General features: G+C 40.4%; 1 protein-coding gene across 1 annotated transcript; it reads right to left on the bottom strand.

Moving 5' to 3' along the window:
• On the bottom strand, positions 1-7,175 carry LOC137174952 (CCN family member 1-like). Its single transcript, XM_067580501.1, has 6 exons — positions 6,966-7,175; positions 5,957-6,170; positions 4,898-5,145; positions 3,135-3,282; positions 2,596-2,777; positions 1-1,623 (listed from the first exon to the last, which is right to left on the bottom strand). The coding sequence occupies exons 1-6, from the start codon at positions 7,014-7,016 to the stop codon at positions 1,318-1,320; spliced, it is 1,149 nt and encodes a 382-aa protein (XP_067436602.1). The 5' UTR covers positions 7,017-7,175; the 3' UTR covers positions 1-1,317.
• Between the last annotated feature and the right edge of the window lie 18,013 nt (positions 7,176-25,188).

Raw genomic sequence — 25,188 nt, 5'->3', positions numbered from 1 at the left:
TTTAATTTTGCACATTTTTTTAAACATTTAAGTGTCACAAAACATACAATTACACTACCAACATTTCATCAAATAAAAACTTTGTGCTGCCACTTCTGACTGTAGTTAATGATCCTCACCAGCAGAGGGCGCTATCATCATAGTTTGAAGACAGGCAGGTTTTTTTCCAAACAGCTGGCCACTTAGAACTGGCTGCCAACAAGGATAATTTGAAACTGTACAAGTTGAGTTAAAATAAAACCTCACATGAAACTTGAGTTCAGCAGCCAATTTTATCACATGATGGACCAACAAAAAACTTGTGACTGCTACACTGTGGCATCTTAAAGTGGATAAATTGTGACAATAATACAAACTTGGATCAAAATAAAGAAAATGTGTGTATATATACAGAATACAGTGTGATCCAAAATAAACTCTCAAGGAAAAAACAGTTCGTGTAAGACATTTCTCTAAGCTGCATTTAATGCACAAACAAGAAATCAGATGTCTTGAAGAAAAAGAGTTTTGCATTGGTCCAGTCCTCGCTGAATGCTTGAGTCAGTTCCATGTAGCATTCCTTACCAGTGAACGGTCTGTGAGTTACAGGGAAACAATGTCATTCATTGCTTTGTAAATTTACTTTTTAGATGGCTTATTATGTCAGCATGCCAAAAAAGTAAAACAGTTTAGAGCACTCTGTGCTGATGCTCATAACATGCTGTGCTGACTTTGTACATTTTGAATAAAAAAAACAAAACAAAACATCTTTGTCCTCATTCTGGAGTTTTCTACATAAATCTGCAAAAGTTATTCTTTTGCTGGTTGTTACTAAGTCACAGTGCATTGTGGGATACGGAGTCATTAGCGCCACAGTATGTAAGGCTATTGCTGCAGGTGAGGTGATCCTTATGCACTGCTGTCAAAGTTTTATCTCCTAAGTTTCAGTGCTGAACAAAGTGCTTTGTTGCTCTTAAAAAAGTGTTTCTCTTCTCAGGCTGATCTGAGGGTCTCAAATCTCCCTCACGTCTGAACCAGCAATCAAGTCCAGAGTGAAGGAAGTCCAGGGGTGCTTCAGGGCTCTAATTTAGGTCCCACGTCTGTTTGAACAGGAGCAGGTAAGTGTACGATCTGCTCCAGTCACACACACATTACAATAAGGGTAGCCTTTATGATAGTGAATAAAACCGAGGATGCCCTTCCCGCCTGCGGTCTTCACTCACTTGGAGCCAGGTGAGAAAAATGGCCCCTCGTCTTGAAGCGTCTTCCTTCGTGGAGAAAGTTGACCTCATCACATTAAAAACAATCAAAACAAAACAAAAACCCTCCTCCTCAGTACTAGTCTATGAATTTGTGTGTGTCTCCGTACATCCAGTGCTGCGGAGGGAGCGCCACTTCGTTGAGGTGGCCGCAGTCGTCGCTGCATTTGCACGACTGGATGAACATGGCTGACCTCTGGAAGCGCTCGCCGTCCGGGCAGACGAAGGTCACGGGTACCGTGCGCGTGCGGCGTGGCGAGCAGCACCGTCCGTCCGTACACAAACCGCAGTAGTTGGGCCGGTAGAGACGGACGCTCACACACTCTCCGTAGGACAGGCGGATGGGCTCTGGAGCTTTCTGGGCCGGGGAGCACTTTTTCCCTCTCTGCAGACGGATGAAGACAGTAACAGGATGAGTGTCACATTCTGGATAAGAGTGAATATTGCAGCTCATTCCTGATTGGCTTCAGTAGCAAAACAAATCATGTAATTATTTTCATTATATAAAAAAAAAATTTCTAATAAGCTTTTACTTTTATCTTTCCCGTCCTATTACATAAAAGCAGATTTAAGCGGCTTTGCACTCAAAGTCATTAGTTTCACATTAAGAGGAACAGACATCAACTTGTTCTGCTAAAAACAGGGATTCAGAATGTTTAATTTAAGTGATTCATTTTAAGATCAAACATTCATTCTGTTTATTCTGTTAAACACACGGACACCTGTGATCGTTCTTGGCACCAGAGTCTTTTAACTTAGCAGAGCAAAGAGCTCCTAGTGTGTGTCCAACATGGAGGATTAATATAGACACACCACTTCCCTGGACTCTGAGTACACAGACGGGGCCTAGCTATGGACAGTTGCTTGGCAGGAATGCCGGGGGTGGGGGACTATATTTAAAAAGGCGCCTGCCTGCCACCAAAACACCGCTGAGTAAATCAGCACTGCCCAGTTCCCACTGGATGTAGAGCTTCCCGAAAGTACCACTAAGATAATCTCTGTTCTTAAGCTCGGGATAAAGATGGCTTTAGCGCTAAGAGCATATTTACTCAGTGCCAGAACATCTAATTTTTCATTCTTTGCAGCACAGATTTGATGTTTTCAGCCTCTGTTTTTAAATTATAAGAGGGAAACAAGGAAGAAGAGAAAAAACGAGCTGTTTTTTTTGCACTCCAAAGTCAGACATAGGTAGATAAGAGGTGCAATAATTCCTTATTGATAAGTTATCGTAAGGCGTTCACTGTGCGATAGTTAAATTGTTATGATAAGAAGTTATCTTGGCACTAACATGGATATTTGACCTATGCTCTCTGTCAGTCTGTCTGCTTCGGTTCAAGTCGAGTTCAGTCTATCTCACCTTGGCGGGCGCCGTCAGGCCGTGGCACGGCCGGACGGTGCAGATTCTCGTCTCCTTCTCCAGCTTGCACTGAGGGTTTTTATTGGTGATGCGAGAAGAAACACCCATCCCACAGCTGCGGGAGCACTGGGACCACTCGGTGGTCTGGACTGGACACTTCTTCTCCTTCAGGTGGTTCCATGCTAGAAACGGGCAGTGAGAAAAAGACAAATCACACACATCAGTTAGACCAGTGGAAGAGGAATCAAGGGGTCATAAGATGATTAACAGGACAGGAGAGCAGAAAAACATTTGTGTTAATATTATGTTTATTTTGTCAGACTTTCCTCTGATCTTTGCTTTTTTTCTTGTGAGTAATTTACTTATGAACGCATCTTAAAAAGTATTCAAATGCAGCCAAAAAGACCTGTTTCTATGCATCAGTGTTTTAATAATTTCCCATGATTAGTATCATATTAATTACATCACTCATACAAAAAATGTGTGTCAATTGATAATAAACCCTAAAAAATGTCCCGCTCAGTCTCTCTTTCTCTCACCAGGCAAGTGTTTGTAACCATGTTCACTCTCCCAGCCGCTGGACTTGACATCTACAAGCTCATTGTTGCTCACTAGCAACTCGTTTTCACGTGGGTGTGGGGCGGGATGGTGCGGAGGTCTTGGCTGGTGTTGCTGTGGCGAAGGCATCTGTGATAAGAGATAAGATCAGATGAGACAGAGCTGTTTGCTGGCGATTAATGTGTCCTGCGGTCATGTCTATATCTTTTGTGTGTTTTTCACAGCGCTATCACTATAGTGCCCTGATTATCAAGAGCTTCCTTCAGGGCAATCGTTAAGAGGAGAGATACTTCTGTACCTGCATGACACTGTCAATAATTAAAAGCACTTATCTGTTCTTCATTAGGCAGTTTCTTCAGTAGTCAGTGAATGCATGGAAAGTGTAATATTACTGCAAATATGACTGAAACATGTTTGCCCCTCTGTTTCTGGCAACGCATGAAACTGAGCAGCATCTTTTAATTGAATCTAAAACTCCAACATATTAAAGTTTAGAGCTGAAATAAAGAGTTATGAATTAGTTGATCAATAGAAAAATAATTGGGAATTATTTTGTTTAAAGATGATTTTAGGGCTGCTACTAGATACTTATTTTCATTATCAATTAATCTGCTGATTATTTTCTCTATTAGTCGATTAAAGGCGCAGTGTGTAGAATTTAGTGGCATCTAGCGGAACAGACTTGGCAGATATGGAATATAATGTTCTTGTATGTTTTAATTAGTGTAAAATCACCTGAAACTAAGAATCGTTGTGTTTTTGTTACCTTAGAATGAGCCTTTCATATCTACATAGGGAGCGGGTCCTCTTCCATGGAGGCTGCCATGTTGAACCGCCATGTTTCTATGGTAGCCCAGAACGGACAAACCAAACACTGGCTCTAGAGAAGGACTTTTGTGTTTTTTGTGAGTTTCACAGCCACCGTAGGTTCTCCTACACGCTTGGAAGGGGAGGGGGGGGGGTATTCAGTTTGTTGCAATCTGCGACCTCACCGCTAGATGCCACTAAATCCTACACACTGGTCCTTTAATTGTTTGGTATACTATGTATTACATAGTATTACTATGAAATATTAAAAAACGTAGAAAAGATGATCTGGTTTTGTTAACCGTCTCAAGTTTTAAATATTCAATTAACTGATATATATAAAAAGTAAAAGGAGCAAATCTTCCCATTTGAGAAGTTGGAACCAACAAATATTTGGAAATGTTGCTTTAAAAATGACTGAAACAATTAATCTGTAATCAAAATTTTTTCTGATTAATTTTCTGACAGTTGACTAATTAACTAATCGTTGCAGCTTTAGATTAATTGTTTATGTCATTTTTTTAAAGTAAACTCCCAGGTTTCAGCTTCTCAACTGTGATGATTTTCTGTGTTTCATCATCTTAGGTGTTAGGAAATAGCAATAGTCATTTTTGACAAATAAATAGAAATAAATACATAAAATAAATCAACAATTTTTTGATTTAAGTTTTAAATCAAAGTCAAGTTTTCATAATTGGGCAAATGCTAATAGTTTGATAAAAATCATTATGTTTTAATGTTTTGTTGATCTTTTTTATTCTGTTTTTCATCTCAATCATCTTTGTTTTCTGTATCCAGAGACCACAGTGTCAGGTGATGAATTGCATCTCTACCATTTGTAATTGCTAAACAAATTCCACACAATTTCCCTCATTTGTGCCATTTTTGTCACTTAATAAGACAGTCCTTTGTCATTACATGAAAAAACAAAACAAACCTGATGCTTGGGTGGGAGGCGCCAGGTGCCTTTATGGCAGTCCACGCTGAAGCAGCACTGGCCGGGTATCCGTACCAGCCGTGGGTAGGGGCAGGATGGCGAGGCCGGTGGCAGCTTGTTGTTACAAAGAGGAGCGCAGCCAACAGCACCATCTATGCAGGTACACTGGTGTTTACAGCCGGCACGGAAGCTCTCACCGTTCTGGTAGATCCTGCCGTTGTACTCGCAGGTGCGTCCCTCTGATTTTGCTGGAAAGACAGAACGAGGGGAGATAACACATCTTAATACGCTGAAACAAAACATTAAGTGACTCGCAAATCAGATCTGGTGAGAGGCACTGTAGATTGGTCATATCCACAGACTGTAAACTAAAGAGCAACAAGGATATTATGGACACAACCCATCACTTAGGTATCTCAGAGATTTATGTCAGTTTCTACAGGACATGCTTTAAAATCTGCGAACCCGCTTAGATCCGCTATGTGTGAGAATGATTCACCACCTGCTCTTATTTCAACAGCTGGAACTTGCTGAGCAAAGTTTCTCCTGACACAATGACTTCACAAAGCAACAGATCACAAAACCACACAGAGGACCACTAAGATGGAAAGGTCAGTGGAAATAAGGAGACAGGAAGTGTCAGACTCCTTGTCTCCTAACCATGGGAGAACCAGCTATTCATAGTTTGTGGGGCAGCACTGGCATGGTGTAGATGGAAAGTGTATTTTTATCTTTGAAACCTCCTGTCGCTGTCATAAAACATCTACTACTCATTAAAATATGCCCTTTCCTGTTCCCGAATGTGCAAGGTTACATGTTGCTTCATTACTGAGTTGATGGTTATGACTTTATGGAAAGGAAGGTAAACTAATATCCAGTTCTTTGACATCTCTGTTACATCGGTGCCATTTGGCTTTTATACCACATTCACCAGTCTTATATATAGGCAATATATTTATATGCACTCTAATAGGTTGAAGCAGTGCAAATAGCTCCATTTTTCTAAGTGAAATTCCTTCCCTCCCAGCATGCAGTTTTTTTTTTCCCTTCCTCCCTCACCTCGACAGATGCCCCAGGCCATGGTCACATCATTGCCATAATTACACTCCAGCCCTTTGTGGTGGTCGCAAGGCCTTGTGGGGCTGCAGTCCTGGTTAAGCTGTGCAGCACACACCTTGCAGCACCCACATCCGTCTGGCACGGCGCTAACACCTGGGGGGCAAACCAGAGGCTCTGCAGGGCACTTGCACACTGCTGGGCAGCTAGCTGTCACCTGGAGGGGAGCAGAGAGGGAGATCACATCGTCAGGAACATTTTCTATAGCTAAGAGAAGAAAAAAAAAAGATGTCAAAACTGGAGACAATGAACCATATTGTCTTGCTCGGAGAACATCAAACATCCACAAAAAGCAGCTAATGGGAATGTCGTCCTCCAGCAATGCCACACACTTAATTGGAGAATTCAGATGCACAATAATTGCACCAGTTTTCTTCCAACATCAAAGCATGAAGAGCTCTGGTTAAGTCATTATAGATTCAGTGTTATTTCGTTCCCCAGTGTTTGTGACTGATTTTGAATTCTCTCACAGGCTGCATATCCCCTCAACACTAAGTCAAGTCACAGCTGGCCAGTCTTCCCTTAGCGTCTAGACAGCTTTGTACCCAGTCCCCTGCTGGCTCGTGATTTGAGTCATCGCCCAGCACTAGAGCCAACTTGTTCCCGTTTCTAGGAATCAACAAGTCACCGTGCTTTGAAAAAGTAGACATGAGTGGACATGCTGATTGCCAGGAACAACACAACTGCAGAAGAACCGTGTTCATTAGTATGAGCAGTGATAATCCCAACTAAAGTCAATTCACACGTTTTAAAAACTGTATCCACCTTTTTAAGGTGCATTTGAGTTGTGTTCACACCAGCGGATGTTTATGCGAGGTCACACTTTAACTTGCAGCTGCATTATCCATAACGCGTCACACATTAAAATACTCTTAATCCTACAATAGACTTTCTGTAAGCAGAGAGGTTCACACACAGCTCCTCGAGCTTCTGTCACGTGGGGATTTCTTACCTGTGCGATGACGGCTGTTGTCAGTACAATCAGGTAGATCAAAAATGTCATGATTAGCCGATGACGAGGTTAATAAAAAATAAAAATAAAGATAAAATAGAATCTTCAAGTTACACTCTACTGAGTGATGGTTAGTCTTAAATATTCTCACTCGGAGTTTCAGTCTATTTTCGGATCTGTGTCCTGGTATTTCTACCGGGAGAAGCGTCTAAACTCTCAATTTATACCCCACTGACAAACCCCGCCCCTCGCCACACTTCCAACCAATCAGCGCGCAGGCAACGGCACAGACATTCCAAATGGGCGTAATTTTACCACGGGGGTAGTTTGCTGATTGGTGGGCTGTTTCGGGATGAATGCAACCATTCATAAAAATCGAAGGGCCGCTCTGTATTTATTTTATGGGTTAAAAATTAAAATGTAACAGGCGCTTTCAAGTCACACTCAGGCACATTCCTACTTTTGTAGCCACCGCTCTCCTAACACTAAGTAAATATATTCAGCTGGGCCAGACAGCATGGTTACATTACTAAGACCTCCACCTCAGGGAAAAAAAAGAAGGGGGGAGGAACTCCTTCTGTTTTTCCAGACCAATGTAGGTGCCAAGACAGAAAATTAAAGTGGAGTGTATTAAGCAAATAGTGTGATAATAGCAGTTGTCAGTGAGAGTGAACACACCCCTCTTTGTCTGTGTCCATCACAGTCTGAGGACATGTGTTTCCATGGTTTTTAAAGGTAAGTTTTGATTGTTTTGCTCTCTGACTGCTTCATCTTGAATTCAGGTGAGCTGGCTGTTTCTGTGTATTATTTCTAACCACATGGTGCTGACACGGGAATGATGAGGATATGATCACTTGGAAAGAATGGTCGAGTCCAGGGTGAAAGCAGGATTATTATTTTAAGGCCAGCTCATATGAGGGCTGGCCTCCTGCACCTCCTCCTCTCCTGTCTTCCTTTTCAACCACAGGTTTTCAACCACACCTGCCCTAACACAGAGACCTCCTTTGATGAAAGAAATGTGATAGGCAGAGACATTCCTGCTATGAATGTCCATACTTGCAAAGTTCTGGCTTAGACCTAAAAAGCCAAACATCACACATGGACTGTGATGATTTAAGATGCTGAGAAATCTGTGTGCGGGTGAATTAGTTAGACCTGACTCTCTTCCAGGAGGTAACGATCAGTATTCAATTTTGAGCTTAAAAAAGGTGATTGATTCAGTTTAATATTTGCCTCAACCTGCATATCAATGGTGGCCCTCCACACAGTTGAAACAGATTAAAATTAGCTTTTAGCCACCTGGTGCAGCACATGTATTTTATTGTGAATTGTCCCCGTTAAATTATCAGTAAAACTTTGCCCCATATTTCATATCCACTTTTTAACTGCTTGCATTTGACTAATTTCTGTATTGCACCTACTCATCGGTTCTCTATTTACTTTTTCCTAACTTTGTTCTTCATATTGTTCCTTATTTGTCTTTGTTTTTCTCTCTATTCCCAGTCTATGACGATTGCAACTAAGAATTTCACTGCACACAAGATAAAATAAATTAAAATAAATTCCCGTCAGAAGTTGAGACAGTTTCATGTCTTGTGCAACAGACAGCCGTCTTAAACCTTGATTTAGATTGTGCCATGTGATAAATGTTAGATGTTTACAGGCCCTTTGCCAAGCAATGCTCTTGAGTTCAAGAGCACAACTGCACAGCCCATGGGCGATTTGGCAGGTCTCATCAATGTCTTAATGTAGTTGCTGCAACATGAACACTCCTAACAAGAGAGAGACGGATGAATATGAGTTACAGACACAGTAAACATCCCCAGCTGTTCATCTTTCCTGTTCTTCCCCTAAACTAAATCTTCACTCGTCTTTGCCAGATTTGCACATTTTGTGACTCAGTGAGCTGATTTCAATCCTGACAGCGCATATTTCCCTCACAAAGGCAATGTGCCTTTAGATCAGTAACAGAAAAATATTTTTGGGTTGGATAAGAAAACTGATAACACTCTCATGTCTCCAGACTAGATATGAAGCTACAGCCGGCAGCCGTTTAGCTTATCTCAGGCAGTATTTGCCAAGCAAGTCATTGCTTCCAGTCTGCTCATAACGTCCCAAGTAAAACCACAATGTATTTTCACTGGAGTTTTTCTATAGATTAGACAAACGAGATATAAGATGTTAATCAGTGAGCTTTCGAGATGCTGGTTGGCAGATTTTGTTACCTTTGGACTAAGCCAGGCTAGCTGTTTTCCCCTGTTTCCAGTCTTTATGCTAAGCTACGCTACCTGTCGCCTGGTTCCAGATTCATATTTAACAGACAAATACGAGAGTGGTATCGATCCTCTCACCTCTCTCTTGGCAAGAAAGTGAACAAAAAAATGTTGAACTATTCTCTTAGTCACATGTAACCTGACAAGCTAAAGAACAACTCCTGAAATACACGACAAAGTTAGAAAAATGATAAATCAGTGCTAAATCCTTGTAAATCTCTGTTATTGACCAGCGTTTTCCTTCCTTGAATCTACTTTGGCTTAAAAGAAATCAAAGTGGCTCTTTTACCACCAACATTCATCTCCGCTCTGCAGCTACCTGTCTGACCAGTGTTTCACTGAAAAACACATTAGAGGGTGTAGACTGGAGTCATGACTCTCAATTTAAAAAAGGAAACCACCTCAGGAAGCTGTCAGTCATAGCTCTAATGGTGTGACCAAAGAGACAAAGTCATGGCCCATCTATTTTAATCCTCCGGTGGTCATTGTACAGGGGGAGTTCTGGAAGTCCTGTGACTGCTTCTGTTTTCAACTTCTCCACTGATGCCGAACGACAGTGAACCGAATCTGGCAGAGATGTAAAACTAATCTTAAGTGATGAAGTAAACCAGTCATTTTCAGACAGGAATAAACTTTACTGTGTGTAAGAGCTGGTCTGTGAAAAGTTTTATGGTCAGCAGTGTTTTAACAAGGTATCGGACAATTATAAACATTCCTCCACACAGGCCAGTCTATCCTGGGAGATGTGAATAACTTTTCTCCAAACAGAGATTCAAGCCAAGTCACGGTCAGGGTCAACTTGCTCTTAATTTAATCAGGAAGTGGAGTATAGTTTTGTCATAGCAATGTTCCTACAAATAATGATGGAAGATGTATTCAAATCTTTTACTTAAAGCAATAGTTTGACAATTGGCTTATTTGCTTTCTTGCTGAGAAAATCAATACCTCAGTTCAACATGAAGTTACAGCCAGCAAGAGGTTAGCTTAGCTTAGCATAAAGACTGGAAACATGGGTAAAACTGCTAGCCTAGCTCTGTCAAAAAGTTAAAAATAGACTACAAGCACCTCTAAAGCTCACAAATGAAAGCATTGGATCATGTTTAATCTATACAAAAACCTAAGGGTAAATATATTGCAGTGTCCCAGTTTTCAGTCTTTGTGTGAAGTTAAGCTAACTGGCTGCTGGCTGTAGGCTAATGGATGGGCGTGAGAGTGTAATCGATCTTGGACCGTCTCATCTAACTCATAAGAAGGCAAACAAGAGTATTTTCTAAAATGTCTGTCTTAGCATAGTAATTAGTCTAGTAAAAACATCAATACTGCACTATAAAAATACTTGCACTGTGTTGCATTCAAAGTCCTACTTAAGTAAAGTATTATTACTTAAATGCACTTAAAGGATAGGTTCACAATTTTTAAAGTCTATCTTAAAACAATTAGTTGGGTGCTCATATGAACACTGACTGTTTTTTTGCTCATTCCTCCGTTCATACTGCATTGACAAAACCCTTCTAACAAGCTTCCACAGTCCTCATTCTGTGCAAAACACATTCAAAAGTTTATCTTAAGTTAATATGAGGCTTCAGCAGTATGAGTTGATCAAATCAAGTGATTACCTTCCAAAGTTACAGAGTAAATGTTAGTTTTTCTTTCAATCAGGTGACCTAAAATGGCACCCCTGAAGGAACAACAGTAACAAGATGTACTGAGATGACATGAAGATTGCAAATCTGATACTAACACCCCAGAAAACAAAGTGATGTCATAGGCTCGTGCTGTTTTCTCTGTTTCTCTCACATGGCCTGTCACCTTAGAGGTACACGCTGGGTGCAACACGATACACGAAAACATCAAGGGAGACGCAGCTTTTATGAGAAAGGGCTGATGTAGGAAAACAGGAAACGTCCAGAGGAAAGAACAGTGAATAAACGTCGGTAAAGGCGGTGGTGAGAGAGAAAAGAAAGAAGCAAAAGCAGAGGAGAGGAGGAGAAGTGTGGAGAGGAGGAGGAGGAGGGGGAGACAGGTGTTTCATGGTAAGAGAGTTTGTTTTTTCAAGGGGAGGAGTGAGCAAGTGCCCTGTTGCCTGGTCTGGTCTGCCCCAGTGGGGTTCTGGCAGTCTGGCAGTATGGTATTTCCCACAAAAACAGACTGCTGGTATTTCAGCCCATACCACTTTTAAGGTCACATGAACCAAATTACACGATACTAAGGTCATATACTTTAAAATACATAAATACATACGGAAAGGCGTAAAGAAATACACGTTACATAATATAATTCCAATGTAATTATCCAAATGGGAGCATGAAATTGAGACTTGTGGAGAAAAGTCATATCCTGAGAGAAAAAGGAGGAAGAAAGAGTACAAGTGGTGGTGACAGGGTGATTAAACTGGTTTCTGTGCTGCTGCAGTGGAAAAAGTTAAGCGTGTGGGAACCTCATTTATGTGTGTGTTTGAGGTGACAGAAAGGACAAAGGTGCATGTGTTGTTTTTTTTTTTAAATAACAGAACAGAGGCCTGAGTATTGACAGAGAGAGAAAAACGTGGGAAAGCTCAGAGGGAGAGAGACAGAGTGTGTTTGTGCGAATAATGACCACTCCTCATATAATATTATAATGTGTAATGGGATATGTGCTAAATCTGGCTGTGACATTTGGTTCCTGTGTTAATGAACTGTGCAGTTAAAACTCACAGAGCATTGTAAAGTTACATAAGGTAGCAGGACTCAGCTCTCTGGAGAGAAAACTGGCAACTATTTGAATTGAAGACAGCTTTCTTGGAACAATTTCTCCCCCTAGTGGAAGTTTCAGAAAAAAATAATTAAACTTTCTTTTCTATGAGTAAGCTTTCTAGGAATAGAAGAGCTGATAACTATTTAGGTTAAGATGAAAGCCTGTCTAAGATCAACCCTTTAATTCTGATATGTGTAATACTGGTTGAACCATGTTGCTTTTTAACAGACAAAGTGAAACTGCTTTATCCACATCATAACATCAGTGTCTATCAACTTGAAAAACTTTCCAGTGTTAACTTGCTGCACAGTGAAGACTGTATTCTTTCCTTAAACCTCCACAAGATGGAGCCAAACACTACGGTATAGAAACTAGTCAATGCCTCCAGGGCAGGATTTGATCCTGAAGGTACTGAGCCGTGAAGTCAACATTGGCAGTGCAGACGCACAAAAAGCCAACAGAGCACCATGAAACCTGATGCTGATAGCTCCCCGCTGCTCAGCTCACCTTTTTCCATGTGTTTGGACAGAGATAGGAGTTCAGACCAGCGGTGGGAAACCATGTGCAACTGAAAGACAGCATGTTTTCCCTCCAGCGACACATTCGACCAGAGAGAAGGACTAATCAGTGATATCACCTGGTCTGTTTGGAGTGAAAACCTGCAGATCGTCATCCCCAGCCATTCTTGGGTTATAGATCCACATGATCATGTTCATTCTCAGATGAGTTCATGAGAATACTCACTGCTGCACCATTGTTACATGTTTTGTTGTTTTAATCATTCCTCCTTCACTCGCCCTCCCTGATCTTTAATTAAACTGAGTATGTGGTGGAGCTGATGAGGGATACTTGCCTCCTCTATTCCTATATTTTCCAATAAATCTCTTCTCACCAAACCTATCAGACTCCCTTCCACATTTCCTGCTTGCCTCTCCCTCCCTCTTTTCCTCTGATTTCAACCCTCTCTCCCCGTTTTTTTCCCAGACTGTGACAGCAGAGTGCAGCTGCTTTGAACATGGTTTTATTTGGAGCACGCTCTTGTCTCCCATCACATGCGGTCTCTTGATTAGACTGGCCCCCCTTAGCAGCCACTGGGGCTCACAGCAGCCGACTGACAGGAAAGGGAAAAGCTTTTCCCAGGTAGTAACAGCACTGCCTAAAGACTTGTAAGCCTAAATATCCTGCTCATTTGGAAGGTGGGGATCGCCCTTTGGTCAGCTGTTAGATCCTGCGTTTCCCATATGGGAGTATCGGGTTTGAAATACACAAATATGGAAGTGTGTTCCACATAAGCTGCTGTAAGGGTAGATGTATATCAGGATTTTAGCCCTCAGTACTTAATTCCCTGTCACATGTAAATTTATAGAATTGCACTGAAAAACAAATAATTTTCTGCTGGCTGGAGAGACATATGGTAGCCTGAAACTGTGCTGCCTAGGTCGTTCAAGAAATGTTGTGTAGCCTTTTAGCTTCCTTTAAGCTACTGTATGCTATTAGCCATGCATTTACCTGCCTCAAATATATATATATATATACACACACATATATATATATAAATAAAAAAGTCTGAGACCATGTTAAAAATCTCTAATATCTCAAATAAAGTTTGAGAAACATTCAAAAACATAGAAGTAATGACATATAAATATATTCTACACTATTTCTACATCAGCAATCAAACTTTGAGGCATTGATCCACTCAACTCCTTTGTACAAAAGGTCAGATTTCATTGAGTTGTATCCATTCCTTTCAAGCATGCGTTGAGATGACACTCAGATGGATTTGATCTACTCATCAGAGGCTTGTTCGAGTAACTCAGCTTGCAGCCAGTGTTCATCTGTTATAAATGCGGCTGTGCCTCAAGTTTCCAGCAGATCATTGCTCATTTAGTAGCATTGTGATAGTAGGAAACATGGCATCAGAACTAAGTGAAAGTATCAGAAGTCGATTGTTATTCTGAGCAGAGAGAGGCTTCTCAGCATAAAATCATGGCTAGGCTAAAGGTTTCTAAGGGGGCAAAGCATGAAACTCTAAAACTCTTTGCAGAAACTTGATCTCCCACAGGTAGGATGTAGAGTGGAGCTCCCCTTGCACTCAACATCTGGAAGACCAAAGAACTCATTGTAGACTTCAGGAAGTCTAAAAGCTGCAGACAAAGCCCTACATGAATAACATTAAGGTGGAACAAGTCTTCTGCATCACATTTACATCTCGCAGGACATCAGTTGGTCCCTCATCATCTCCTCTCTAGTTAGGTGCAGCGACATCTTTACTTCTTGAAGAAGCGGAAGTGAGGCCATCTCCCCCTGAGATCCTTCTACCTCAAACATTGTCTGAGAAGAATGCATGACATTACAAACTGTACACCAGCTGGCCTTATGGGAGGCACTGCAAGTGTCTAAGAGCCTGTATATCCAGGCTCAGAGGCAGCTTCTTACATAAGGCTGTTGTTTAATTGAACTCAGCTAGCCACTAACTGCTCCCTGTATATGGTCCCTATGTAAAGCTTTTTTAGCTTTAGGGATAGAAATATAGGCCTGATGCTTGGTCCACCACTTTGGTCCACACTGAAATATCTCAACAACTAGAGGATTGACAAATTTTAAACAAACATGCCCACTTTGGTGACGCCCTGACTTTTCCTCTAGTGCCAACAGCAGGTTGACAAATCTCCGTGTGTTGGATGGATTGTCATGAAATTTGGCATCCATGTTATTCATAAGATGAATTGTCATTACTTTTTCAACTCATAACTTCAACTTGTCCAGTACTTTGGTTTGTATATGAGGGTGGACCCAAAAATTCCCAGAACTGTTAAAAAGAACTGTCTTTATACACTTGTCCCATCACTTCTACAATTCCTGGAAACATTTCCTGTAGTCACCTTTTGTCTCCGTGTCCAGAGTCTCCTGCGTTTCTTCCTGGAACCTTCTCCCTTTCAGTCCCAATTTTAGTTTCACCAAGCTGTAGGCATACGCTAAATAGAGGCAAATCTGGTGACTAAACCCTAATCCTGTGCTATTGATGGCTTCTGGGAATATTTGGGTCCACCCCTCGTATGTGCAAAATTATTGAAATTCCAATCAGCCTCAGCTGTACTTCATGTTTAGTGTTATCTAACAAATGTTAGCATGTAAACACACTAAATTAGGATGGTGAACATGTTAAACATTATACCTGCTTAACATTAGCACTTTAGCATTATCATTATCATTGTGAGCATGTTATCATGTTGATGTTAGCATTTAGCACAAATACAGCCTCACAGAGCTGCTAGCATGGCTGTAGAAAGTATGTTTACAGTGTAAACAACAGTGTTCCCCCAAATTATTCTGTCTCTTAATATAATTGTGCACACAACCTTTACAGTTATTTATTGTAAGCGTTTTATTATTTCTAATAATAATAAAAAAATATGTCTTGGAATGACAATACTGTTTTTTGTATACAAGTGTAATGACAATAAAGTTTTACTTCCTCCAGAGTCCCCTCCTCCCTCTCCATCTGTCCCCAGCTATGCATCCCAACCTCCTCATCCATCACTTCCTTCCCACCCATTCCTCAAATTCTCCCCATCCCCGTCAAGACGCGCCACAAGCTGACAGCGAATGCAGCCTTCCTTCAGCAGTGGCAGAGTAACACAGATATCTCAGTCTGCAACATTTAGAGATAACCCACATCTCCCTCCCTTGCCTTTCCCCCACATCCTTCATTTGCCTCTCCACTGTTTCCTCCTCCTCTGCTTGCTCCGACCCCAACGGAATGAGGGTCTTATGAAGATAAATGACGCCTCTCAGCTTCCTTACCCTTCTCCCATCTGCTTCCTTCACAGCTGCGGTGGGGAATTCCCCTGGAATCTTCTCATTCCTCAGAGTGTCTTGCCTGAAGTTCACAACATCGTATTTTTGTTCATGAGGAACAACGAAAAAGCCCTATACATGGTTGACTGGAGTAGCTGAGGACATTAGGCAGCCATGATAGAGATTCTGAGGCATGAAGCTCATCAGATTTCAATTACAGAGGAAATGAAGTGAAAATCTGAAGAGGCTATTTTATAATCAAGGTTATTGAATGTTTTTCTGGTGCTACACCTCTAATATGACTTGGTAGATGAAGATGAAGAGACATTCCAGCTCAAATCAGGAACATGTTACTCTTGGATATTAGACCGGGCAGATGACACGAGGGAGTCAGTCTGATGATAGAAACTAAAGGGGCACAATCCTCTTCAAAGTGTTTCCAGCAAGATTTTAGCTTCAATACTGCTCACACTAGACATATTAACGCTGAGGAATCTTAATATGGAGAAGAGAAAGCTCTGTAATGGAAGTAATTAATGTTGAATCCAAGCTTTCAGTTGCTAAACCTTCATTAGGGAAACTCACATTTCTTTTTCCCATCCTGATTCAAGACCAGAACGGACCCGGCTAACTCAGATGTGACCAGTACGAATATCCACATAGGACTCCCTAGTGTGGCTCGGCTGTCAGACTATCTAGCGATAGCTTTTAAGGCACAAGGAGCCAACACTTAAAATAAACTATTTAACACCTTCACCTCTCTGCTTGAACATCCTAAGAACATAACCTGCAGGAATATAAAAATTGGGCGGTGTATCACTTGCAACAGCTGCAATGAACTCTGCATTGAAGATAAAGCAATAAGAGAGAGACCACCTCAAACAGACTACATCAGCTGTCAGTGAACACCAAACCAGCTGGGAAGGTCGATGACCAGGAGTTGGTGAACAGGCAGGAGAAAGATCAAGGACACTATTCATCTCCGACACCACCATCATCTTTTGAACAGAGACGGGGGTTACCATCTCTCCCTCATATACAGTACGGCCACCTGTTATCAAGTGACAGCTCCATACTTATTGTGTGTTTAGACAGAAAACGAAGGGAGGTTTAGACATGGCGCTATTGCATAAAAAGTCAGTGTAAAGTCATAATAAGGCATGAAATTGGGTGGCATGAATTGATATGAAAATACATCATTTCAGGTTGAAAATGTTTCAACTTGAGCGAAAACTTAGCGTGTTTCCTGGAGCTTTGAATCTACTTGATGAACGTACAGAGAGAACAGGAAAAAGGAGAGAGACTGGAGGGAAATAATAGAATGAATTCGAGTTCAGTCAGAAGCTGAGCTGAACACAAACACACGTGCACACTCCAGTAGACACGGTCAGAGCGTCCGTCCGTTGCTAGCTAGCTTACAGCTAACCTACAGCTGGTGTTTTTGCTGATGGTCCAGCAGTCAAACTTGCGTGAATGACCAGGCAAAAATATGCTTTGCTTTCTGTCTGAACACACTTTTATGTTACATGATGACATCTGAGCAAGTTCCATCAGCTAAAGAAGACAATGGTTGAAAGTTCCAAGAACAATTAAAGGGGACGTATCATACACATTTCCAGGTCTATATGTTTAATCGGGGCGCTTACACGATGCATAGCTGATGTCAGCTCATCAGCAAGGTAGAAAAAAACAGGGGTTCAGAGCAGGCTGCAGGGAGCATTTCTACATTAACCTCAAGTTTTGGAACTTTGACCATGTTTAACATAGATATCTGATATCATAACAGTATATAAATAACAGAAAACCAATATGTCCCCATTTAGTAAGTGGACCTTGGTCTCACAGATATTTCTTTCCTCTATATATGTTTTTATGGACATGTTCCACCTTCACATAGGCCTTATTCCACAGCAGACATGTTGACTTGTCATACTAGGAAAAGTACAACATTAACGATGGCTCTGTTCTATTCAAGTGTCCCGGTAAGTCATGACAGTGTGACAGTGAGCCAGAATACACAATACCTGGACCCTGAAACTGAGGCAGCTGAACGGAATTCAGCTATTGTTAGTTTTATAATTAACATGTGTGCTTTTCCCTCTGTGACATGTCAACATGTCTTCCACGAGAAAGGCCTATTGTGTCGTGTATGTTTCCCTCAAAAGCAACATTAATTTGTTTCTGTCTTGGAGAAAACCTTCATATTCTATGCACTGTAGGAGAATCCAGTTTTACGGTGGATTTGATACTTGAATGAAAGTATAAGACAAAAAATGCCATGTTCTTACTTCAATTCCCCTTTCCACCTATTGAGCAGCAGGGCATGAATAAATCAGAGAATGAGCAAAACTCCTTACAATTCTGCATTCGCAGGCGCTTGTGTGCATGTGAGTGTATGTAAGTGAATTTATGAGACGGAGAGGGAATGTTTAATTTAAAATGAAGACAGAGAACAGCCTCTGAGGAAAACAGTCTATTCCACTCACCAGGGCACCTTGAGTTACTTACTGAGGCAGCAAACCTGAAGCCCAAAAATGTATCAAGGATGCAGCGTAGCCTTCTTTTTTCTTGCCAAAAAGTGATAATACATTTGACTTTTTTTCCTCCACTTCATTGGACGAGGCAATACCTTATGTTTACGTTCTGCCACATTTGGCAGGTGTCACATAGTGATGATCAAGCAGTCAAGGCAGAGACAGTTGTGTGATCAGTGAATATTAGGGTTTAACTGGCTTGACAAATGAAAAGCTTTTGGGCGTCATAGATTCATAAAGATAAATACTGAAGTAGATGCATGATTGCGTGTATCAGTAGGTAAAACACACCCAGTTTAGTGGCTGGTTCAGGCCTTGCTTCAGCTCAGAGGGCAGAGCCAGACGTCGTAAACATTCAGGAATTAGCCTAAATCTATCCTAAATCTGTGCATCATTTGGGAAAAACATGATAGTTGCACATCCTAATTGTTCTCTAACTGTCTTCATCATTCTGAAACCATAACACAGCAACTGTTGAGGATGACTCATTTTCACTCCTGCCACCTAAAAAGAGGCAAAAAATTGTCTGATAAAACTATTGCTTACTATTTTTAAGTTACATAACATAGTTAGGGTTGGAATTTGGCATGAAGAGCATTACTAATCTTGAAACCTATTTTTGTTATCCTACGCTGGAGTAGAGTTCACAGAATGAATGTTTAGCTGACAAATCTGCCACATTTGAATCCATACCATAATAATCTGGGCTGCTTTAATGCAAATTCAGGATCCCCAACAACACCAAGTAAATGTGGTCAACACTGAGTTAAATATAAGGCCAACAGAAGAACATTTACTCAAATTATATTAGGTTTCTAGGAAATAGCGTACTAGGAAAAACAACATCAGCACATATTATGATCTTATGGTACTTTATTTACTGTACTATGGAGCAGGATTTGGGGTTAGCAAGATAACGATTAGCAAGAAGACAATGGTTCACCATGGTAACTTATGCTGAACAGCTAACCTGCTCCGAAGCACGTTAACTTCAGAGGATTGGATCACAACGTGTCAACACCCTGACCACTGACCAATCAGATCACTGGAAAAAAAAAGGAGTCATCATTCCTACAGGATCCCGACATGGACAAAAATCCTGAGTTTACAATAAAGTGACAAGTAAAAAGGAGCATTACATATTTTTATACGTTGGTAGAAGCATTTTATTGATCCAGGATACTAACAAACGGAGAGATCATTTACGGCATTAAACACATAACGATGATTTTAGCTGCATCTTCATTGTGCAAAGTTTATTTTATCCCTGGAGTCATAACTGACAGTTTGGATAATTTACACTCTGATTCTATCACTGCAGCTCAGAATAACATGAGACAACTATGTGGTGATAATTGGAAATAAAAACAAAAGATTGTCTTTTATTAGAAAAATGATCCACACTGTTAATTGGCTCCCAAGATTATAAATGCAACATTTGGGTCAGACAGACCTCATCAGTCATTAAATACTTTTCAGCTCTTTGCTTTGGCAGCAGAAACAGTTTGACATCACTTTTACATTTTTTATGTGACATATTCAGAAAGGTTTCTTCATCATCCAACTAATTAGCAAAAATACTCCCTCTATACTTAAGTTATATATAATAATTTCTACAGTTATTTTAAGCCTTAGCCTACTTTTAATATGCGGAAATTATTTCTAGTGTTTCTACATCTTCTTATTCTGTCGTATGATTACAGTTTCATTTATGAGTTCATTCATGGTTCTGATGATCTCGCCTCTTTCACATGAACATGATCGTAGCTGGAAAGGAAACAGAGTTGACTGAGCAGGTTGATAACCAGCTTCATCGTACTGGTTATCCGTTAAGGCTCTGTGAAACCAGATAACACAAAGATACCCTGGGTATGTTGAACTTGCTTCATAGTACAGGCTTCTGGTCACTCTGTTTTCCTTTCCTTCTCTTTTCTTCTTAATTGCTCTCACTGCAGCTGCACAACAAAAAAGTATTAAGATTTCTGATCATAAACTGAAGATGCAAAAAATATTAAATGTGTATCTTACTCTCTTGCATCTACTCCTGACATCTCTGCTCTCCTTTACTCCTCTCTTCTTCAGTCCTTTCTTCTCAACACATTTTCATCTCATCTGGAAGTTTTCACATCTCATTTCCTGTTCTCTCACTTTCTCTTTCGCTCCTCCCTTTCGTCTCTCTTCCTCACTCCTCAAACCCAGACTTCTACTTCCACCTCTGTCCTCTTCTCACCAGTTCTCCACTCCTCTCCTCCTGGCTCCTCATCACACATTTTTCTCCTCTCTTCTTCTCCTAATTTCTGCTTTTCACCCATCTCTCACCCACCTCATCACCTCTCCTCCTCTTGTCCTGCTTCCTATCCTGCTTCACAGGTTTTCTCTTTTCCTCTTTGCTGTCTCACTCATTTCCCCTCCTTGCTCATTTTCACACTTTTCTCCTTTCCTTGTCTCTCCTTCACATATGTCCTTCTCTCTCCTCCTTTATTTTCCTTACTTTCGCTTTCATTCCTTTCTTCTCTGCATCCTTCCATCATTGGAAACCTAGCTATGAGCCATACAGAAATGCTGTATATCTATACACTCAAATAACTAGCACATTAAACATCTCCATTCTGTCCACTCCTTTCCTGCCCTATGTGTACTCTTTCCTCCATTTCTTCTTTACACTCTTTTCCAACTGCTGTCCACTCTCTGTGGATGGCGGCTGAGGTTGACTCCTCATGAAAGACTTTGTTATGTCCATAGTCCATAAGCTAGTTAACTAGCTAGCTAGCACGACACACACAAGACAACATCCCCCGATGAGCTTTTGCTCCATTTATTTGCTGGTCCAGTCAGAAAGAGTGAAGGGAAACGGCACACAGTTGAAGTTATTTTAAAAACCTAAAAGATTTGGAGCTTTTGACAAAACATTTGGGACTGGAGCGACAAGAAGCGACCCCACCGACTCCACCGTTGCTTCAGCTATTAGTGCAGAAATGAAAACTTGCAGACGAGAGAGGAACGGGGCGGGAATGAAGGCTAAACTGGCCACCTTTGCAAATTGTATAGCTGAATGGGCACATTGAGATTATTCCTTTCCCTTAACTCAAAAAGGAAACATGGTGGGAATGAGGGCATTTGTGAATAGATTCCTTTGATATCCTTTGATATGAAGAGCTGATGCTTAAAGTAGTTCATAAAGTGATGATGTGCTTGGAGCAAAGTGTTTGATGAATACTTTTGTGCTTTTGCAAAAAAAAGAAGACATTTGTAGGGAGAATGTTTGTGTGTGTGTGTGTGTGTGTCAGTATTGGGATGACAATGAGAATTTAACACCATGAAATGACTGAGAGGTGTTTTGATACAGCATTTTGAGATTGCAAAAAGCAAATAAAAAAACAACACTGCACTGTTTGATATCTATGTCAAGGCCTCCTTGACCAGGCAGAGTGAGAGGAGAGAAATATAGTGTAAGAACTCCTGACAGCTAATCTCTTTACTTTTGCCCCGTGAAACATAGATCTGTAGGAGGCCGACCAGAGGTGAATGCACAAAAAACAAAACAAAACAAAACAAAACACACTGACACAGTCCAAGACAAGCAGTTGCATGAGAGAACAACCATTTTAGCTCTAAGCTGGATTGAAGGAGTCAAACCAATCAAAGTTTTGATTATGATTCAGGTAGCGCACTAACAAGTATTAAATATATGCAGTCAGATACAAGGCAAGAGTACTTGACATAGTACTTGACATAGCTCAAATAATATTCAGAATTAAGAGGGCAGGAATAGAAATTAAATTCATGTGGATTCCTGCACATATTAGTGAGGATGATAATGAGCTAGCAGATAAATATTCAAAAGGAGCAACAAGAAAAAGATGAAAAAGTATGGTTGTAAAATATAGCAAGGCTGAGTTTAAAAGTATAATCAAATCAGAAAATGAAAAAGAAATGGCAGGAAGAGCGGGATAGAGGAAATAAGGGATGATACTAGTACGGCATTCAAAGAAAAGCAGGAGAAATGAGAGGAAGCAATAGAAATAGAAAGACGGACATTCACTCCAAAAGAATCACATGACACCAGGTATTAGAGAGATGTTGCAGAGGCGTTCAGGTGATGTAGGATACAGGGCTATTTTCAGATTTTTAGAAAACACAGGAATTAATAGGAGAATTTAATGGACCTAAAAGCTGTTTGCCAACCACCGTTAAACAACAGAAGACATCAGCCGCTGTCTATTCCATCGAGCCTCCAAAGACTCAAAAGTCAACTTGACGAGTGAGCGAGTGTTGAGCGTTTGCGAGTGTGTAAGGAGGGTCGAGCTAGCGGGACCGCATTTGTGCACGTGGAGCAGAAATACTTTAAGTTTTAGCTAAATGGAGATTTATATATCACTAAATTAAAGCCGGTCAAACTAGTTCTTACAAAGAGATTAGTTGTTACTAAATATTTTATACTTACTAACTGCTTGACTAAATGACCAAATAGCGACGGATATCCTCTAACTGTAACCTGCATGAATACTACTAATTCTAAAACATATATTTCTCCAGGTGTGCAGACAGAAACAGAACAAAGTCATACTTACATTCAATGAGGGATCGGTAGTTAAGATTATTTTATCTTTTGGCCCCTGAAACTGATATTTTTGGAAGTTATGTTACAGCTCGTGATGCTACAGTGACTTCCTGTTTGCATAGTTAGTTGCTTTGTAATGGACAGCCCTATAGATGTTTCCTAGCAACCAAATTACATGTTACTAAAGTGTTTAGTAGCTAAGACATTGTTCATTTTTAAAGGTGCAATCTGATTTGGTAAATCACTAGTTTGAAACTAGATAGTAGTTTCTAAGAATGTAGGAAGGACTTCAGATAGTTTTGCTTTTATTTGGGGAGGTTTTCAGACATCTGTTGTATTTTTTAAATTATTTTTTTAAAAGTTATTTACTTCTTTCTTTTCGCAAGGGCTCCCTCTATTATTCACAGATAAAAGCAGACCAGTACAAACCATAGATGTATTATAAGAGCTGGATACCAGATAAAAAACGGCACCCATTCAGTTCAATAAGAACTGCTCGGCTGGTACGTACGCCAAAAAAGTTTCTAGCTTCCATGTTTGCTTCCGCGTTGTGCGGCTCACTCGATATGTGCAGTAGTGTTTTCCCAGCTGGTCCTGCCCCTGAGTTCCTGATTGGCCCATAGACTTTACATTGTGACGACGTCACAGATTTTTAAAACCAGCACAGGAAAGTTTTAATTACCACCTAAAACATTATTATCCCCCTCCAAAAAGACCATATCAAGTATTTTCCTGAGCAATAACAACACTGTTGCAAGTGCCATTTAGCTTTGGACAGTAAATACAAGCCACTTTTTATCCATGTACTGTCTGTCTCTGCAAAAAAAAAAAAAAAACTGAGCTGGCAAAGAAAATGTACTGCTGAGACTAATAACAGGCTTCCTTACTGTCAGTAGTTCCATCAACAGAGGTGTTGACACTTGACCTCTGCATGGTCAAACATCTCCGGAGCTAGAAACTGGGAGATTGGTTGTTGCCATGGAGGCATGTGACTCCCACACAACTGAAACACTTTTTGCAGCCACAGTTTTAAAACATACTTACAGTATGTACCTACTGAAACAGTGTGACGCAGTAATGTCGAATGACTAACCAAACAATAATGGCATTAAAAAGCATTAAAAGGAGCTACACACATGAACACATACACACACACACACACACATGCATCAGAAAATGTGCACAAGTGATGACATGATGTCTGTTCTCTGTTTTCATCTGCTGGGTGATGAGTGACAGTTTAAATTATTTTAGGTATCAGAACACAGGATGTTAAAAGGCAACTAAACAATTAAATTGATTTAATTTTTTCCACTGCAGCATAATTAGATTTTTCTTTTGACTTGACATTTTCTGACAGAAATATTTTAATCTGTAAATATTTAATATATTTCATGAAAAAACAACAATATTTTGAGTGTAATCATCAGTGTTGTTTTAAAATTGACCAGTTTTCGAAGGAAATCTTAAATTATTAATCTGACCTGAGCTTCACATTTAGGCAGAATCATTTCTTTATTTGTTCTTGAGAGTTAGCCTAGAAAGTTTAACAAACATGTTTCCTCTTTGCAGTAGATTTCCCCAGAAATATTCCCTCAGCGTTTCAATAATTAATTATTTTGTTCTCAGAAAGGAGAAGTGAGTGTTGCTACAATGGGGCAAAGCCTGTGAGATAGTTCAGGCAGACAACTTGATGCCATGCTACACTCATACACGACATGCTATACTCACTGCAATATACAGTATAACAGGAGCAATCCAACGAGGCAGTCTAGTCAAACTGTCCTGCTGCTGCACAGTTTTTGATATTACTGCACTGGCTTCAAACCAGAAGCAGAGTTTTCCTCTTCTGTTATTGGCAACTCTTCCCAACGGATGCATTCCCTGGTGAAAAACCAGGTAATTACTATTCCACTACACTTAAATTGGCTAAATAGTGCCTGCTTGCACTAACATGCTAATTGTTAGCACAATTGCACGATATTGATGTCTTAGCTCCGTTCAGTAGCTGATTGTGTGCTTGGCAATATCGGGCACTATGATACGTTGTGTATTGGCAGCTTAAATAGAGCATGTCTGGTTGAGGTAATGTCTGCCGCTGTGTTTGCACTATTCACATTGGTATTAATCTTGTGCTCAGTTTCTTGTGGTTGTTGTTTACCACGCGTTATGATATGTTGTCAGTTTACGTGATGGTAAAAATGAATATCCATGTCCAAGTGTTATGAGTGACATGTGCTGACTTAGTTTACTAAACCTGAAATCCTCTAGCAGATGGTATGTTTTAGAAATTTTAACATCATCATGCACATAATAATTTA

This window comes from Thunnus thynnus, chromosome 3 (genome assembly GCF_963924715.1).
Source record: "Thunnus thynnus chromosome 3, fThuThy2.1, whole genome shotgun sequence".
Taxonomy (NCBI): domain Eukaryota; kingdom Metazoa; phylum Chordata; class Actinopteri; order Scombriformes; family Scombridae; genus Thunnus; species Thunnus thynnus.
Note: the sequence above shows the minus strand (reverse complement) of the source record. Positions and strands in the feature narration are given on the sequence as shown.